The sequence below is a fragment of the Procambarus clarkii genome, chromosome 21 (assembly GCF_040958095.1).
Source record: "Procambarus clarkii isolate CNS0578487 chromosome 21, FALCON_Pclarkii_2.0, whole genome shotgun sequence".
Classification (NCBI taxonomy): Eukaryota; Metazoa; Arthropoda; class Malacostraca; order Decapoda; family Cambaridae; genus Procambarus; species Procambarus clarkii.
This window is the reverse complement of record NC_091170.1, coordinates 43,059,909-43,078,556: the sequence shown is the minus strand read 5'-3', so window position 1 is coordinate 43,078,556 and position 18,648 is coordinate 43,059,909. Positions and strand designations below refer to the sequence as shown.

Below are 18,648 nucleotides of genomic sequence, written 5' to 3'. Positions count from 1 at the left end.
ATCTGCTGTAGTCTTCTCATGTTGGTCTGATTTGTAAGCGCCAGTGGAGAGTATGGACCGGTTATATGGACCCGATTGATGATTATTTCTGACTCCCTTTCCTCACTACGATCAATAAACAGTTTGCAATCATGTAATAACGTGCTTGTCTTGGAAGTTGGACGTAGATATATAAGAATACTTAGTATGGACCCGAGTCCACCCGAGTCCAGGTCTGGTTGTCATTTTAGAGTAGGAGCAGATATATGTGGCGAGGATGCTGGTTTTATTATATACAGGCGCAATACTCTCTCTTTGTCGTTTTAATGTCATCAGCTTCTGTGTTGCTGCTGGCGACCCTTCTCACTTCAACACTGTTGCCGACCTTCTCAGGTGCGGTGTGTTGTGTGTACCTAGTACTGTTGCCGCCTCACACTCCTCCAGTAACCCCCAGCACGGCTCTAGCTCCCCTCCCCTCACCGCCCTGGTACTTACCAACCTTCATCCAGTATTTCTAGCGTCGTGTCCTGTCTTCGCCTTCGTTTCCCACCGTCTCTTTTGCCCTTCTTTCCTCTCCCCACCCATTTATCTTCAAGTCCCATCACACCACCGTCTTCATCCCTTCCGCCACCCATTCCACACCGTCTTTACGCATCCCGTCACTCTTGGCTCCAGCGTGTAACCCCACACGCCTTTCCCAGCCAATCCTCCCTCTCGCTCACGCCTAGTACTGCTCTCTTCTACCCAAGCCACACAGCGACATTGGCTCTTAATATATCAACACCTGCACACGCCTCGTTGTGTGTGTGTGTGTGTGTGTGTGTGTGTGTGTGTGTGTGTGTGTGTGTGTGTGTGTGTGTGTGTGTGTGTGTGTGCGCGCGCGCGCGCAGGTGTTGCATCTCCACCTCAAGTTCACCTGCCACAGGACCTCAAGCAACTCGACTTTTCACAGAATTTAAAGAGAGTTGGAAGACGCCTAAAAAAATATGAAAAAAAATGAAAATGAAGAAGAAATGAAAGGAACTGAGTGTAGGAGGGAAAAGTATAGCTAAATGAATGAGGATGGTGATGGGGAGAAACTGAAAAAAAAGAGCTGAGAATGAGTGACAAAGAGTGGATAGGTAGGGAAGGGGAAGAGAAGGGAAGGGAAGGGGGGAGAACACACACCCTCGGATGACCAAGGCAGTAAAGTTAGCAGGAAGGAAGGAGATATATAAAAAGCAAACACTGTTACAGTCCCATTCCACAACATGGACAATAGATTCAATGTTTGGAGAGGGAGAGGCACGGCGAGGAGAGAGAAGGCCTGGAGAGGAGAGGAGAGATGGCAAGAATATGTACGGAGAAGAGAGTGATATGGAGAGGATAGACTTGGAGATGAAAGTCATTGAACCCAACTACTGATAATAGAAAAGCGGACCTTATGAGCAAACGTTAGACCTAACAACAAGTATACACACACACACACACACACACCGAGGGGGGCCTCGTAGCCTGGTGGATAGCGCGCAGGACTCGTAATTCTGTGGCGCGGGTTCGATTCCCGCACGAGGCAGAAACAAATGGGCAAAGTTTCTTTCACCCTAAGTGCCCCTGTTACCTAGCAGTAAATAGGTACCTGGGAGTTAGTCAGCTGTCACGGGCTGCTTCCTGGTGTGTGTGTGTGTGTGTGTGTGGTGTGGGGGAAAAAAAAAGTAGTTAGTAGTTAGTTAGTAAACAGTTGATTGACAGTTGAGAGGCGGGCCGAAAGAGCAAAGCTCAACCCCCGCAAAAACACAACTAGTAAACAAACAAACAAACAAACAAACAAACACACACACACAGAGAGAGAGAGAGAGAGAGAGAGAGAGAGAGAGAGAGAGAGAGAGAGAGAGAGAGAGAGAGAGAGAGACCTGGGGGTTCATATCACGCCAGACCTATCCCCTGAAGCTCATATCAAGAGGATAACATCAGTGGCATATGCAAGGTTGGCTAACATAAGAACGGCCTTTAGAAACTTGTGTAAGGAATCATTCAGAACATTATATACCACATATGTCAGACTAATCCTGGAGTATGCGACTCCAGCATGGAGTCCATATCTAGTCAAGCATAAGATTAACTGGAAAAGGTTCAATGGTTTGCCACCAGTTTCAAATGTAGATATGATAGAGCCCAATAGGCTCAGGAACCTGCACACCAGTTGATTGACAGTTGAGAGGCGGGACCAATGAGCCAGAGCTCAACCCCCGCAAGCACAACTAGGTGCAACACATACACGACATAAGGTCGTGGCATTCTACCCGCGCATATTACATGCACCTTCCTAAAGGGGGTGAGGGAAAGCATGCCGCGGCACAATTAAAGACGACATCGTTACAAATTCAAAATCTAAGTAGTAGTAGTAGTAGAAGTAACACAAGAAGACTGCTCTTTGTTTTTGTATTAGGCCATTTAGCTGCATGGACCGTTGGGGTCTACACGCGGTACGTCTCCCTTGAGGCCATCTTGGTGTAGCCTCCGACAAGTTGCTGATGCCTCGTGGCTGATACTCTGATCAACCTGACTGTTGGTCGCTGCTGCTTGCAGTCAGACATGGGAGTCACATTCTGATTAGATACCCTTTGGAGGTGTTATAAACTTCCTTCTTGAACACAGCTTCATGTCTGTTAGTAATGGTCTTTATGTTCACTGTGTTGAATAGCCTTGGGCCCCTTAATATTTACCGAGTTATCTCTTAGTTCACTTATTGTAGTTCTTCATATAGTGAGGTTAATATTATGCATTTTGCCAGGTCTCATTGCTACGAGACTTTCCAAGCAGCAATCGATTTCCATCACCTGGTTTGGAAATGATGAGGATTTGCATCTAGTTATTTGGACAGTATATAAGTACAACAACACAATTACATATTTACACTGTGACTGTCAGCACTTCCACCACATATGTGGTGTTAAGCAGTTCAGAACGGATGAGTATGTGTAATGTAGAGGCCGGCCCCTCCATGCTGCCTGCTTTTCAGGTCACGTCTAAAAGGATTGTATTCTTCCTACTCATATTTCACCGGCATAGAATTTGTGTTGGTAGCCGTGAAGGCTACCAACACAAATTTTACCTTGAAGAGGAGGCCAGATACAGCACGAGAACGAATTAACACTACACACGACTTCATAGTGGTCCAGGACTGACCCAAACGTTGTCGTTTCTTCATCTTATGGAAATGGAGGAAACAGAAAATTCTATGTTTTTTCAGTTATTGAAAACTAAAAGAACCATAGCTGGAGCCCACGCTGACCAATAATATATATATATATATATATATATATATATATATATATATATATATATATATATATATATATATATATATATATATACACGTTGTTAAAAATGACTGAAAAGGTAAGATTAATAATTCTAACACGAATTTTCTCAATATTTCTTATGATTCTTTTCACTGTCGATGGTAATTGAAAAATCAGTTCTCCAAAATTCATTTTTATTTCTAGTCTGACGCGACGCTTGAACGCGTTTTGTAGTAACTTATTACATTTTCAAAATATACTAATGTTGTACCTAGTAGCCAGAATGCAATACTTGGCCTACTATGCAAGGCCTGATTTGCTTAATAAGCCAAGTTTTCCTGAATTCAAACATTTTTCGATTTTTTTCTTATTAAATGATAAAGCTATCTATTTCATTATGTATGAGTTAAATTCTTTTAATTTGCGCTAAAACTAATATAGATATATGACCGAACTTAACCAACCCTACCTAACCTAACCTATCTTAACCTAACCTAAACTACCATAACTAAGTCAATAATTTATGTTCATAACAGAATATAACAATATTTCAAATAAACTAATTGGAAACAATATTTTGAAAATAAAGAAAATCACTCGGCCTATTAGGCAAATCGGGCCTTGCATAGTAGGCCGAGAAGTGCGTTCTGGCTACTAGGTATGACACTATTATATATATATATATATATATATATATATATATATATATATATATATATATATATATATATATATATATATATATATATATAAATAGTGTGTGTGTGTGTATAATACACACACACACGAGTAGGGTGCACAGCAGGCTTTCCGGGAAGGAGCCCCCCCCCCCCCCGTCATCAGTCATCTGGCGACGGAAGGCCCAAGAGAAAAAGCTAAGACAACGCCCATCATGATGTTGTACATAACTTTGGTGCCAACGCCCACCCTGCCACACAGCTGAGCCTCCTCCTGCCACCCTCCCACCACCAGCATCCACTAGGGATGGCCCTGGGTGAAAACTACCAGTCATCCATATGGGGAGCGGTCAAATCTTGTGCACATGTTTCGGCACAGCACGTTTTATAATTGTTAAACCCGCATACAGTACATTGTTTGGTTAGGCTGTGTTTGGGTGGGGTGGGTTGATGAGTCGGGTTGGGTTAATATGATTAGGTAGGTTGGCAAACTATGTTACTGACTGCCCATTTATTAAACCCTTCAGATCTGCCGGTATGAGGTACCTGGAGCTTTGCAATCACTTTATTACCTCTCTTGTTCTTAAGGATACCCTCTTAATGAGCCCAAAACCTGACAGTGCTGGTTTCTGATCACATGACCATGTATGACTAACCATCCTGTGTGATGGGGATTTTTAGCATCACTCCCCTTCATGTCGTCTAGGGTAGCTGCACAATATCCATGAATATTGGTATTCAGGGATATCGATGAATATCCCTGAATACAAAATATTCATGTTCTTCAATATCGGGTCATGTTCCTTCAATTTTCATTTTTATTCCAGTAGGAAAACAGTTTCAGCTGCTTTAATATAGTTCTGAAGTTCATTGCCCATAATTTTAGGACCAGTCTTGGAGGAAGCCTCTTTTCACTCTCTTCGTTTTTTGCTTTTTCAGGAGGAAATTCATGTTGGTACTTTATGGTAAGTTACGAAGTCGTAACTTAAAGAATATTAGGATACCTGATCAGCCAGGCTGTGTCAGGCTGCGAGCAGCCGCGTCCAACAGCCTGGTTGACCAGTCCAGCAGCGAGGAGGCCTGGTCGACGACCGGGCCGCGGGGTCGCTAAGTCCCGAAATCACTTCAAGGTAATGGTCTAGTGATTAGTCACTGCTAGGTAAGCATTTGTTGAACAAATGTTGTATATAGCATTTTGGAAAGTGTTCTAATATTCGCCAGCTTAGAATAAGCTGATGTAAATATATCTGTGTATTCCTCCGAAGATGGGTTTGATGCTGTGTCTAATCCCAGAGTTATTCCTTCCAACAGCCCTGATGAGTTCCTCCAGTTTCCTTCGGTATTGTTCCTCTCGCCTCTCTTGTCAACCTTGTACATCACTCACCTCCAGGAACACCACATACCGAGCCCTTCCATGTCCTGTTACTCTGCAGGTGTTCTCCAAGCATCTCCACCTGTGTTACACATGATTGTCAAGTGGTATTACTGTAGCCGAGTGTCAAGTGTATGTACGGCTGCCTGTATCATACTGGTAATGCGTGAGATCATTCAGGAAGCTGCCAGTGATGCGGAACAATGATATAGAACTTAGCTGTTGAGAATCATGACAGTCTTTGTGAAGACTGTCATAGTCTTCACAAACAAGAGAATCTGTGAGAATCATAGTCTTTGTGAAGTGCAATTCCCGAAGTGGTTAACACCAAAACTGCGAGAGTGAGGTGCGCGCCCACAACTGACGTGCGTGATCCAATGGGATTATAGGGATTTGTGTGACAAATCAAAACTCAGGGAAGCCTCATGGTGGGGCGGCCGAGGGCAAGGAGTCGTGTGGTACGTGGCGGGTAGCGGAAGTGCGCGCCAAGCTCCACCTGTGACCTATTAGTGGTGACAACCGTTTGAATTCAGCCCATTCGCTTGTTCCGCCACTACGTAAACAATCCAACCTCCTAACTAAACCACAAACGTACGAGCCCAAGCGACCCACCTAACCTTATGTGTCCGATCAATACAAAATGTAGATATTCGCGAGCCGTTACTTTTCAAAGTAGGTTACATTTGTAACGTTGGTTACCATAACGTGCACAACCATCCATCAGTTGAGAGGACAGGGGTTGCTGCACCCACTTACACAGCCAAAACAGTCCCTTCGAAGGATTGGTGATGTATTTAAGAGGCCACAAGACTGTGGGGCAGGGGTGGAGCACAGCTCCTGCGCCAGGTAAGTCCTCTACGGACTCACCATAGCCCGTGCTACTTGCCCCGCTCTTGTGCCAGGTAAGTTACGGGCTCACCATAGCCCGTGCTACTTGGAACTTGTTCCGAGTAGAATCTATAACAACAACAACATGTGGGCGAGTGGAACTTCCCAGCACCCAAGGAATATGGTGAATGTCTACTTTAGTCTAGCAAATCATCCTGGGGAAATCAAACCAATCATGGAAATGGTTGAGAATAAGTCTCTCAAGTGTCACGTAATACTAACAGAGATTCCACCAGGTGAGCGAAAATTAGCATCTAAATACTAATCACGGGTGAACTAATAGCAAGAATTCGTCTTGGATACAAATATCCATGGAGATTCGGAATGGAAACAAGAGTTGAACAGAGGAGTTGCAGAATCTGTGGTGAGAGTGATAGACACCACCTTGACCACTACCTTAGAGTGTGTGGACTATTTAATTATTCTTATCTAAGAATAATTAAAAATGTGTATAGAATAATAAGCCACATATTGTTAAGTTAGGAAAACACTATTTGTCAATATAGATACTATTCTTAAAGAGATGACCCCATTTTGAACCAGCAAGATAACGTAAGAGTTAAGGGTTGACAAATGTTAATCTTCTTGTCTGATAAGCTGTTCACTTAAGACAGTTAAGCAAGTCCCAGCTGTGTCTGGGTACAAGTGACAGGATGAACAACCCAGCGGGTTTTCTTCCTATTGGGGAGTGTTGTGCATGCTGCTATGGCGGTGTGTCCACTCACAGGACGAGTGGCGCTGCCCAATAAACTCGCCCCCCCCTAAGAGGCAAAAATTAAAAAAAAAATTAGGTGAGCAATGTCCACAAACTTCTGCTCAAACAAGTCCGCGAAACTGTAACATAGTTTAAATTTCTTCGATGAAAAAATTGAGTGAGAATTTGTAAACTCATCATTTGACGAGTTTACAAAATACTTGAGCATATTAAATAGACCTTAGTTCTGATGCCATCGTGATTTGACTCATGCAACAGGCTGCCTCTAGGAATATTAAATAACGTAAATAATGGATGATGACAAATGGTTGACAGTTTCAGTAAATACCCGTACTATATAACAACTTATAAAGCGGCAGAGTTAAATAATGATATCTATATACCACTTCATGGGTATATGAGGACATGGAGCCGGGATATGAGGACATGGAGCCGGGATATGAGGACATGGAGCCGGGATATGAGGACATGGAGCCGGGATATGAGGACATGGAGCCGGGATATGAGGACATGGAGCCGGGATATGAGGACAAGGAACCGAGATATGAAGGCATGGAACCAGGATACGAGGGCAAGGAACCGGAATATGAGGACAATGAGCCGGTATACGAGGACATGGACCCGGGATATCAGGACCGAGTGACGGAACGCTGCCCAACCACTTGGAAAATTGGGAAGAAGCGAGATCTCCGCTTTACTGACAGTTCGGAGAAATGCGTACCCGGAGCATACCTGAAGTGTTTCGCGAGTTCTTCTACTCCCGACTTGTGATAACTTGGTCCACCAGGCTGTTGCTTGGAGCGGCCCGCAGGCACAGGGCATATTTGCCCAGCGGGTAAAACTCATGTCTTTGGTTCACCACCAGGCGAATATGTATATTGTATTTACATGCACAAGATCATGTGTGTTACCTACAATCCCCTTGGATCTCACTTTCAAAAATGTATGATGACAAATATTATAATTGATTTTACACAACATATCTTTCTAAACTTTGTCATGCGCCGGTATATATGGTAATTGGATAGGTAGGTACAGATATAGGCAAAAAATACGCCACAGCTTCGTGCCATCCTTTTCAGAGGGTTAAACAAGCAGCGTGAAAATTACTTGTATAGAAGTCACTGAAAAACTACAAGTACTTATCAGAAGGCACCAAGCCGGGGAGACTGTGCAGCACCACCAAAGGTGCAGGATATTCAAAAGGCGCTAAATATCACCAAGGATGCCAAGATGAGAACAAAAGCACATAAGGCAAGCGATATCAAAGGTATTTATAATAATAATAATAATAATAATAATAATAATAATAATAATAATAATAATAATAATGTTTATTCAGGTAAAAGTGTATACAAAATGAGTTAAAAACAGAATGTTGGATTTCTAAATAGAACTATTAAATATAATATCTAAAGCCATTAGTACGCACTACGTTACGACCAAGATTGATTCACCAAGGATGATTAATTGATGGTTGATGAAGATTAAGCCACCACATTAGGTGGCACGGGCATGAGTATCCCGGAGGTGGTAAATGTTTGGAGTGAATGTGATCTTTGGTTGTGTAACATCTTGAAGTGTGTCTGGGCCTCTGTTGGCCCACCAAGGATTCTATCTAGGGACAACTGATGGACAATCGTGGAGTAAGACACGCGTCCTGGAAATCAGGACAAGCCGATATCAATAAAGTCTTCCATTGGGCAACGGAAAATAACGTGGTTTAACAGTGACAAATTCCATCTACTTAGATCTGGTAGAAATGAACTTAATAGCAGGGTACAAGACACACACTCACACCGACTCATGAAGAAAAACTTGTAAAGGATCTGGGAACTGTCATATCTGACTTAAAATTTAGTGAGCACTCTGCACTATGTGGGCATGCGGGCATGCAGACCCACATATCCAGACCCTACGGGTATTGTTGCACTCTAACAGCCTCATTCAGAGCCGGAGAAGTTGCTGATCTGGAGAACTTGCAAAGATCCTTTACCGCTAAAATTAACCCTATAAGTCATCTTAATTATTGGGACCGATTAAAAGTACTAAATCTGTATTCTCTAGAGCACAGGCGGGAGAGATATACATAATAATCTACACCTGGAAGATATTAGAGGGGCTGGTCCCAAACCTGCACACAGAAATAACATCACATGAGACCAGAAGGCATGGCAGGATGTGCAGAATACCCCCGTTGAAAAGCAGAGGTGCAACAGGTACTCTGAGAGAGAACTCTATCAACATCAGAGGCCCGAGACTGTTCAACACGCTTCCACTACACATAAGGGGCATAACTGGCCGACCCCTCTCAGTGTTCAAGAGAGACCTGGATAAGCACCTCCAAAGGATACCTGATCAACCAGACTGTGATTCATACGCCAGGCTACGAGCAGCAGCGTCCAACAGCTTGGTTAACCAGACGACCAACTGGGAGACCTGGTTGGAGACCGGGCCGTGGGGGCCTTTGATCCCCGGAACCACCACAAGGTAGCCACGAGGTAGGTAGCGGGTCGCTTTAAAAACAAGCCTGTTCGACCAAGACATTACAAGTGAAGCCTGGCTCCAGGCGGGGCTGGAGAGTAGAACTACTGCCACAGTCCAATCCAAGTATACTGGAGGACAGGTAACCAACTACCAATTACCACAACTAACAACCACCCACCAGCACCCGCCACACGAGACAATAAACAACCTGAGCAAAATAAAGAGTGTGAAGAAACCCACCAGGGAGAGTTTGACGCCGTCTCCTCCACACTGAAGCATTTATACCTTTGATAACGTCACTGTCGGTGGTGGGTGGCGTCCTGTCGGTGGTGGGGCCGTCCTGCCGGTGGTGGGGGCGTCCTGTCGGTGGTGGGGCCGTCCTGCCGGTGGTGGGGGCGTCCTGTCGGTGGTGGGGCCGTCCTGCCGGTGGTGGGGGGCGTCCTGCCGGTGGTGGGGGGCGTCCTGCCGGTGGTGGGGGGCGTCCTGCCGGTGGTGGGGGGCGTCCTGCCGGTGGTGGGGGGCGTCCTGCCGGTGGTGGGGGGCGTCCTGCCGGTGGTGGGGGCGTCCTGCCGGTGGTGGGGGGCGTCCTGCCGGTGGTGGGGCCGTCCTGCCGGTGGTGGGGACGTCCTGCCGGTGGTGGGGGCGTCCTGCCGGTGGTGGGGGCGTCCTGTCGGTGGTGGGGGCGTCCTGTCGGTGGTGGGGGCGTCCTGTCGGTGGTGGGGCCGTCCTGTCGGTGGTGGGGCCGTCCTGTCGGTGGTGGGGCCGTCCTGTCGGTGGTGGGGCCGTCCTGTCGGTGGTGGGGCCGTCCTGTCGGTGGTGGGGGCGTCCTGTCGGTGGTGGGACCGTCCTGTCGGTGGTGGGGGGCGTCCTGTCGGTGGTGGGGGCGTCCTGTCGGTGGTGGGGCCGTCCTGCCGGTGGTGGGGGGCGTCCTGTCGGTGGTTGGGCCGTCCTGTCGGTGGTGGGGCCGTCCTGCCGGTGGGGGGGGGGGCGTCGTCGGTGGTGGGGACGTCCTGCCGGTGGTGGGGGCGTCCTGTCGGTGGTGGGGCCGTCCTGTCGGTGGTGGGGGGCGTCCTGTCGGTGGTGGGGGCGTCCTGTCGGTGGTGGGGGCGTCCTGCCGGTGGTGGGGGCGTCCTGTCGGTGGTGGGGGCGTCCTGCCGGTGCTGGGGGGCGTCCTGTCGGTGGTGGGGGGCGTCCTGTCGGTGGTGGGGGGCGTCCTGTCGGTGGTGGGGGCGTCCTGCCGGTGGTGGGGGGCGTCCTGCCGGTGGTGGGGGGCGTCCTGCCGGTGGTGGGGGGCGTCCTGCCGGTGGTGGGGGGCGTCCTGCCGGTGGTGGGGGGCGTCCTGCCGGTGGTGGGGGGCGTCCTGCCGGTGGAGGGCCGTCCTACCGGTGGTGGGGGGCGTCCTGTCGGTGGTGGGGGGCGTCCTGTCGGTGGTGGGGGGCGTCCTGTCGGTGGTGGGGGGCGTCCTGTCGGTGCTGGGGGGCGTCCTGTCGGTGCTGGGGACGACCTGCCGGTGCTGGGGACGACCTGCCGGTGCTGGGGACGACCTGCTGGTGCTGGGGACGACCTGCCGGTGCTGGGGACGACCTGCCGGCGCTGGGGACGACCTGCTGGTGCTGGGGACGACCTGTTGGTGCTGGGGACGACCTGCTGGTGCTGGGGACGACCTGCTGGTGCTGGGGACGACCTGCCGGTGCTGGGGACGACCTGCTGGTGCTGGGGACGACCTGCCGGTGCTGGGGACGACCTGCCGGCGCTGGGGACGACCTGCTGGTGCTGGGGACGACCTGCCGGTGCTGGGGACGACCTGCCGGTGCTGGGGACGACCTGCCGGCGCTGGGGACGACCTGCTGGTGCTGGGGACGACCTGCCGGTGCTGGGGACGACCTGCTGGTGCTGGGGACGACCTGCTGGTGCTGGGGACGACCTGCCGGTGCTGGGGACGACCTGCTGGTGCTGGGGACGACCTGCCGGTGCTGGGGACGACCTGCCGGTGCTGGGGACGACCTGCCGGTGCTGGGGACGACGTGCCGGTGCTGGGGACGACCTGCCGGTGCTGGGGACGACCTGCCGGTGCTGGGGACGACCTGCCGGTGCTGGGGACGACTTGCCGGTGCTGGGGACGACCTGCCGGTGCTGGGGACGACCTGCCGGTGCTGGGGACGACCTGCTCAACACGCGCCAAAGACTCACCACTCGTGATTTGTGTTTTAGAAATTAATTGCTATAATCGTTATACGATAATAACAATTATAATTTAAGCACTTGGCTCTTTAATAGTAATTCAGTAATAAACTATAAAACCTTAGATATACTCTACTAAACTGAACAGCTAAAGCTTGGCGAAAGAACCAAGTAAAATTCAACTTCACAACTGACCTTGGCAATATCCGGAAAGTTGGGATGGGTTCACCAGCAAGAGAGACGTTGTGTGAGGGAGAGTGGAAGGTGACACGACCTGGGAATGAAGCAGGGAGAAGGAGGGGAGGGGGATGGGGAGGGAGGGAGGGAGGGAGGGAGGGAGGGAGGGAGGGAGGGAGGGAGGGAGGGAGGGAGAGAGGGGGAGAGAGAGAGAGAGAGAGAGAGAGAGAGAGAGAGAGAGAGAGAGAGAGAGAGAGAGAGAGAGAGAGAGAGAGAGAGAGAGAGAGAGGAGAGAGAGAGAGAGAGAGTGTGTGTGTGTGTGTGTGTGTGTGTGTGTGTGTGTGTGTGTGTGTGTGTGTGTGTGTGTGTGTGTGTGTGTGTGTGTGTGTGCGCGTGCGTGTGCGTGTGCGCGCGCGCGCGGGGGGGGGGGGGGGCTGACAGACTATCAAGGAACCTCAGCTGAGGGTGTCCTGTCCCTGAGGAACAAGTGGTGGGTACCGACTGCAAGAGGGCAGGTGAAAAGGTTAGGACACCTATTCTGTTGCCCTTTGAGCCTAGAACTCGGGAAGAAAGACAAGCAGGACACCCCAACTGGGATTCCTCTTGTAACTGAGGACTGGGGACACGGCAGTGAGTAACCCAGACGTCCCTTCTGATTCCCCCTTCAAGTACCCCTCAGGGGGGGGGGGGGGGAGACATACACCACAGAAACTCTCTCATTTCCCTCCTCTTATCTCGCCCCTCCACTCCTCCCCTACCCCTACCTACCGTCCCTCTACCCTCCCATCCTCACTCACCTGCGCTCCTCACAGCCTCCCCATCTCCCTCCAGCTCCACCCTCACTCCTGCACTTCCACATGGATTTTTTTGTTTTTAGTTTATTTTGTGCCACAGACGTGGCCACACGAGCCTCCTACCCCCCCCCCCCCAACGTTGAACATGACAAGAAAACACTCGCTCACCAACTTCACACTTCGCAGAATTGTTATTACTTTGGCATGGTGATTATTATTATTATTATTATTATTATTATTATTATTATTATTATTATTATTAGTAGTAGTAGTAGTAGTAGTAGTGGTAGTAGTAGTAATAATAATATCTTCTCACAGACATAATGACAGGATACAAATCCATACTTGTGCATTTGTGAAATTTATGTAAGGAATTTACACCATGTCTTTCGCTCTGTCCTGAGTGCTTGATCAAGGAGGTCTGGGTGTGTGATTAGGACAAAACGTACATCTAAACGTCTAATCTAGATTAGACGTTGAGACGTAAGTCTCGTCCTGATCACACACTAAGACCTTGATCAAACACTCAGGAGAGAGCGAAAGACATGGTGTAAATTCCTTACATAAATTTCACAAATGCGCAACTGTGTTTTTTTCCTACATACTATTATTACTATTATTATTATTATTATTATTATTATTAATCTGAAAACAACGACCTTTATGGAAGAAATATCCCAAACTTCAGCGAATAGCCATTTCATGACGCCCATAATTAGGGAGGAGCCTGACAACCCCGACCCAGCACATAATTTGTCCGTAGTGAGGCAGTTGTGAATGTTGCCGTGACACCTGAGGCCAGGCAGCCCACACCTGAGGCCAGGCTGCCCACACCTGAGGCCAGGCTGCCCACACCTGAGGCCAGGCAGCCCACACCTGAGGCCAGGCAGCCCACACCTGAGGCCAGGCAGCCCACACCTGAGGCCAGGCTGCCCACACCTGAGGCCAGGCTGCCCACACCTGAGGCCAGGCTGCCCACATCTGACTCCAGGCAGCCCACACCTGAGGCCAGGCTGCCCACACCTGAGGCCAGGCAGCCCACACCTGAGGCCAGGCAGCCCACACCTGAGGCCAGGCAGCCCACACCTGAGGCCAGGCAGCCCACACCTGAGGCCAGGCAGCCCACACCTGAGGCCAGGCTGCCCACACCTGAGGCCAGGCTGCCCACACCTGAGGCCAGGCAGCCCACACCTGAGGCCAGGCAGCCCACACCTGAGGCCAGGCTGCCCACACCTGAGGCCAGGCTGCCCACACCTGAGGCCAGGCAGCCCACACCTGAGGGCAGGCTGCCCACACCTGAGACCAGGCTGCCCCACACCTGAGGCCAGGCTGCCCACACCTGAGGCCAGGCAGCCCACACCTGAGGCCAGGCAGCCCACACCTGAGGCCAGGCAGCCCACACCTGAGGAACGAGTTCATCTTTCACCTTACGAACGTGTTCATCTTTCTTCAATCTTTGACGGCTTTGGTTACATTTATTAAACAGTTTACAAGCATGCAAACTTCCCTATCAACTGTTGTTATTGTTATAAACAGCCTCCTGGTGCTTCGGAGATCATTAACTATTTAAAAATTGTAAACAAAGCCGTCAAAGATTGAGGAAAAGATGTACAGGTTCGTAAGTGCTTGCGTAACTGCTTCGTGAATCTGGTCCCAGGCTGCCCACTAGGCACCCTTGGTACATGGGCGACTGTATTACTCTCATTTTCTAATTCTCATTAGTCTTGTGTCCGCAGACTTAATACATATATTGGCTTTTCTGGCCACTATATCTTCCTCTTTCCCTATATTGGAAGAGGAATTCCAATTCCAGAGGAAAAATCTTTGTGTTCTTTTCTGTTTTGTCATTACCATCATCTTTGTTAGTACCAATGTTTGGCTGTGGTGTTTCCAAGTGGTCTTGTGCCTGGTGTTGACTTTCTGTCCCTTCATTTGACCTTCATACCTCAGAGGTATGAAGGTCATACCTCTCGCATCATGAAGGTATGATGCGTCCGAAAAACGGACGCATCATGTTTTTATTGCCACCATTTGATGTGTGTTTGAGCTGTTCTAATCGTGGGTTTAAAGGATGGGTTGTCCAACCACCAGCCTCCACTGGCCAACTTCTCGATATGACTTGGAGGTTGTCTTCAATAACCTCCAGTGAATTAAGTAGTTACTAAGCTCCAGACGTCTCGTGCCTTCTGGTCTAAAGTTGAGAACTGGCCATTCACTAATATATTGTTGAGGAGCACCTTGTGGTTACCTTGTGATGGTTTCGGGGCTTAGCGTCCCCGCGGCCCGGTCATCGCCCAGGCCTGGTCGTTGCCGGACTGGTCAACCAGGCTGTTGGACGCGGCTGCTGGCAGCCCGACGTATGAATCACAGCCTGGTTGATCACGTATCATTACTTGATCATGCCTCAACTATTTATTATTATGTGCTGTTTTTTAGATCATCGAACTTTTCATCCTTATACACTGACTTCCCTCCGTCAACCCTCCAGCCTCCACACCCGCCCCCTCCAGCCTCCACACCCGCCCCCTCCAGCCTCCACACCCGCCCCCCTCCAGCCTCCACACCCGCCCCCCTCCAGCCTCCACACCCGCCCCCCTCCAGCCTCCACACCCGCCCCCCTCCAGCCCCCCACACCCGCCCCCTCCAGCCTCCACACCCGCCCCCTCCAGCCCCCACATCCGCCCCCTCCAGCCCCCCACACCCGCCCCCTCCAGCCTCCACACCCGCCCCCTCCAGCCCCCCACACCCGCCCCCTCCAGCCTCCACACCCGCCCTCTCCAGCCCCCACACCCGCCCCCTCCAGCCTCCACACCCGCCCCCTCCAGCCCCCCACACCCGCCCCCTCCAGCCTCCACACCCGCCACCTCCAGCCTCCACACCCGCCCCCTCCAGCCTCCACACCCGCCCCCTCCAGCCTCCACACCCGCCCCCTCCAGCCTCCACACCCGCCCCCTCCAGCCTCCACACCCGCCCCCTCCAGCCCCCCACACCCGCCCCCTCCAGCCCCCCACACCCGCCCCCTCCAGCCCCCCACACCCGCCCCCTCCAGCCTCCACACCCGCCCCCTCCAGCCTCCACACCCGCCCCCTCCAGCCTCCACACCCGCCCCCTCCAGCCCCCCACACCCGCCCCCTCCAGCCTCCACACCCGCCCCCTCCAGCCTCCACACCCGCCCCCTCCAGCCCCCCACACCCGCCCCCTCCAGCCCCCCACACCCGCCCCCTCCAGCCCCCACACCCGCCCCCTCCAGCCTCCACACCCGCCCCCTCCAGCCTCCACACCCGCCCCCTCCAGCCTCCACACCCGCCCCCTCCAGCCTCCACACCCGCCCCCTCCAGCCCCCCACACCCGCCCCCTCCAGCCCCCCACACCCGCCCCCTCCAGCCTCCACACCCGCCCCCTCCAGCCTCCACACCCGCCCCCTCCAGCTTCCACACCCTCCCCCTCCAGCCTCCACACCCTCCCCCTCCAGCCTCCACACCCGCCCCCCTCCAGCCTCCACACCCGCCCCCCTCCAGCCTCCACACCCGCCCCCTCCAGCCTCCACACTCGCCCTCTCCAGCCCCCACACCCGCCCCCTCCAGCCCCCCACACAAGCCCCCCTACAGCCCCCCACACCCGTCCCCACCAACGTGAGCCCCTCCGTCAACCACAACATCTTTTGTCAGACAACCTTTTTTGTGTGTGGGAGTAAACAAAATATAGAGGTGTAGGTGAAGAAGTTTAGTAAATGGGTTAAGAGTGTAGGAGTTATGGTAGCAAGCGGGTCGTCCGCCTTCACGTCACCATGTGTGTGTGTTTGGTGGCTAAGCTAAGCTTGCTCTCTTTTGCATGGAGCTCTTTGTAGGGTTCCTCACATATACTTCAAACATAGATGCATGTTTATAATGAATGCTGTGTAGCACTCACACACACACACACACACACACACACACACACACACACACACACACACACACACACTTTGGTGCTTAAGTACATGTTGTTATGATCTGTTTATTTGTTTTGTTTGGTTGGAAGGGGGATGGGGGGTTCTGTATTTCATCTTGTAATGATGTATTGTGGGGCTTGGTTTTCATCACGTAGATGGAAGGTTTTGGGCCACCAACAGTGGAGGTGGGTGGGGGGGTGGTCTCATTGTGTAGTAGTCTCGCTAGCACCGGGTCTTCTAACGTTTAGAACGTGTTCCACACCCTGGTGGCTTGGTGCTCTAGTCTGATGTTTAGTGGTTGTGTGTGGAGTGTCTGATCATATGGTGGGCTGAGTTTAGCTGCTGCTGATTGATGAGCAGTAAGCCACCCAAGAGAGGGGTTGGCTGCTGTTTTAACGCCTTATTTAACGGCCATAGTGCCCCCCCCCCTCGTCCCATCCTCCCCGGTAAAGCATCGTCCCCCCCCCACCACCATCAACCACCCCCTCCTCAGGGTCCTCCTCTCCGAGGGAAGATCGATACCTCAACGTCCAATGTGAATTTCGCACTCCTACATCTGGCTCCTCGTAAACTGGGAACTTACCTCTAACTTCCAGTTGTAATTAGTCCTTTCACAGGCCGCAAATCTGTATTTTTCCTTTGCCAGGCTGGATGAGGGAGAACTTTGACGAAGACTACAGTGGGAAGTGTCTGCACCTGCCATATTTACATGGCAGCATCCCACATAATAAACTATAGTGTAGTATCATACTTGGCAAAAAAACAATTTTTTTAATGGCAACCAATAGAGGGTTATCTTGAGATGATTGATTGATGATTAAGGGTAATTCAAATTTCCACACTAAGGGTAATTCAAGATTGATGACTAAGGGTAATTCAAATTTCCACACAACAAAAACAAAAGACAAAATGGAACAAAAACTAAAACTGAAACCGTACACAAAATGTATTCAAATTACACTATAGAGCGAAAGGAAAACGTAATTGGCCTTGGCTTAATTCATGGAGTCATGAGTCATGGAGCGTCGAGAGCTACCAACTGACCTCAGGCCGGGCGTGGGCAGTACAAGAAATATTGGAACCCACTCCAGGTATACTCTAGGTATACTCCAGGTATACTCCAGGTATATACAGCACACAAAGTGTGCACATCATCTTCCGTAAGCTGGACGCTGTTTGTTTGTTAAATTAAGCCAACACACTTCCACTTCACATAAGGGGCATAACTGGCCGACCCCTCTCAGTGTTCAAGAGAGAACTGGATAAGCATTTCCAAAGGATACCTGATCAACCAGGCTGTGATTCGTATGTCAGGCTGAGAACAGCCGCGTCTAACAGCCTGGTTGACCAGTCCAGCAACCAGGAGGCCTGGTCAACGACCGGGCCGCGGGGACGCTAAGCCCCGGAAGCACCTCACGGTAACCTCAAGGTAAGTCGTTCTCCGTGCCTAATTGAGAGAGCAACAGCCTGCTGGACCAAGTTATCACTTGTAAACCACGGCCATATGTCGGGCATGGTTAGTAGAATAACTCCTAAAACCTGGATACCTGGATCATAACTGGAGTGGGTTCTGGAAGTTATTCCACTCCCCAAACCCGACTTGAGGCCAGGCTTCTCTTGTGATAACTTGCTCCAACAGGCTGTTGCTAGGCGTGATCTGCATGCCCACCACAACCCGGTTGGTCCGGCAATTCTTACAGAAACGTGTCTATTATTTTCTTGTTCCTGCAATGTTTCATATGCTCTGGTATATTATATTATATATATATATATATATATATATATATATATATATATATATATATATATATATATATATATATATATTCAGCACTTCTTCACGTGGCGTCCAGGAGGAGGAAGTGTACAACAGCAGCACTTAGACAATCGAGGGTAGAAATAGCCTTAGCAACTCTATCCTTTTGAGATGCACTTTTTTTTTCTCAATAAACTTACTTGAACCGAGACAATAGTAGAGACTCGTAAGTGTGTTCATGGTGGGCACTTGAGCTCCACTTGAACGACCGTAGTTACATATCAGTGATTGCCTATCACGACCTACACAGCACAGTGTGAACACATCTAAGAGTAACTACATGTTTCCCGTTATGGTGGGAAAAATGCATACACGCAACAGCGGAACACTCACCTAGAAAAATATCA

The 18,648-nt window shown here is 50.4% G+C and overlaps 1 protein-coding gene across 1 annotated transcript; it reads right to left on the bottom strand.

Annotated features, from left to right (window-relative positions):
• Positions 1–13,269: 13,269 nt before the first annotated feature.
• On the bottom strand, positions 13,270–17,188 carry LOC138367317 (autotransporter adhesin BpaC-like). The gene is made up of 2 exons (XM_069328746.1): positions 17,069–17,188; positions 13,270–13,956 (listed from the first exon to the last, which is right to left on the bottom strand). Exons 1-2 carry the CDS (start codon positions 17,186–17,188, stop codon positions 13,270–13,272), a joined length of 807 nt encoding a protein of 268 aa, XP_069184847.1.
• Positions 17,189–18,648: the final 1,460 nt, after the last annotated feature.

Bases quoted from the DNA above. Each gene is read 5' to 3' on its own strand.
- LOC138367317 (XM_069328746.1), bottom strand. From the start codon at position 17,188: ATGGCAGGTGCAGACACTTCCCACTGTAGTCTTCGTCAAAGTTCTCCC. The intron at 13,957-17,068 runs GTAAGTTCCCAG...CTCGTTCCTCAG, and splicing joins ATTACAACTGGAAGTTAGAG to GTGTGGGCTGCCTGGCCTCA.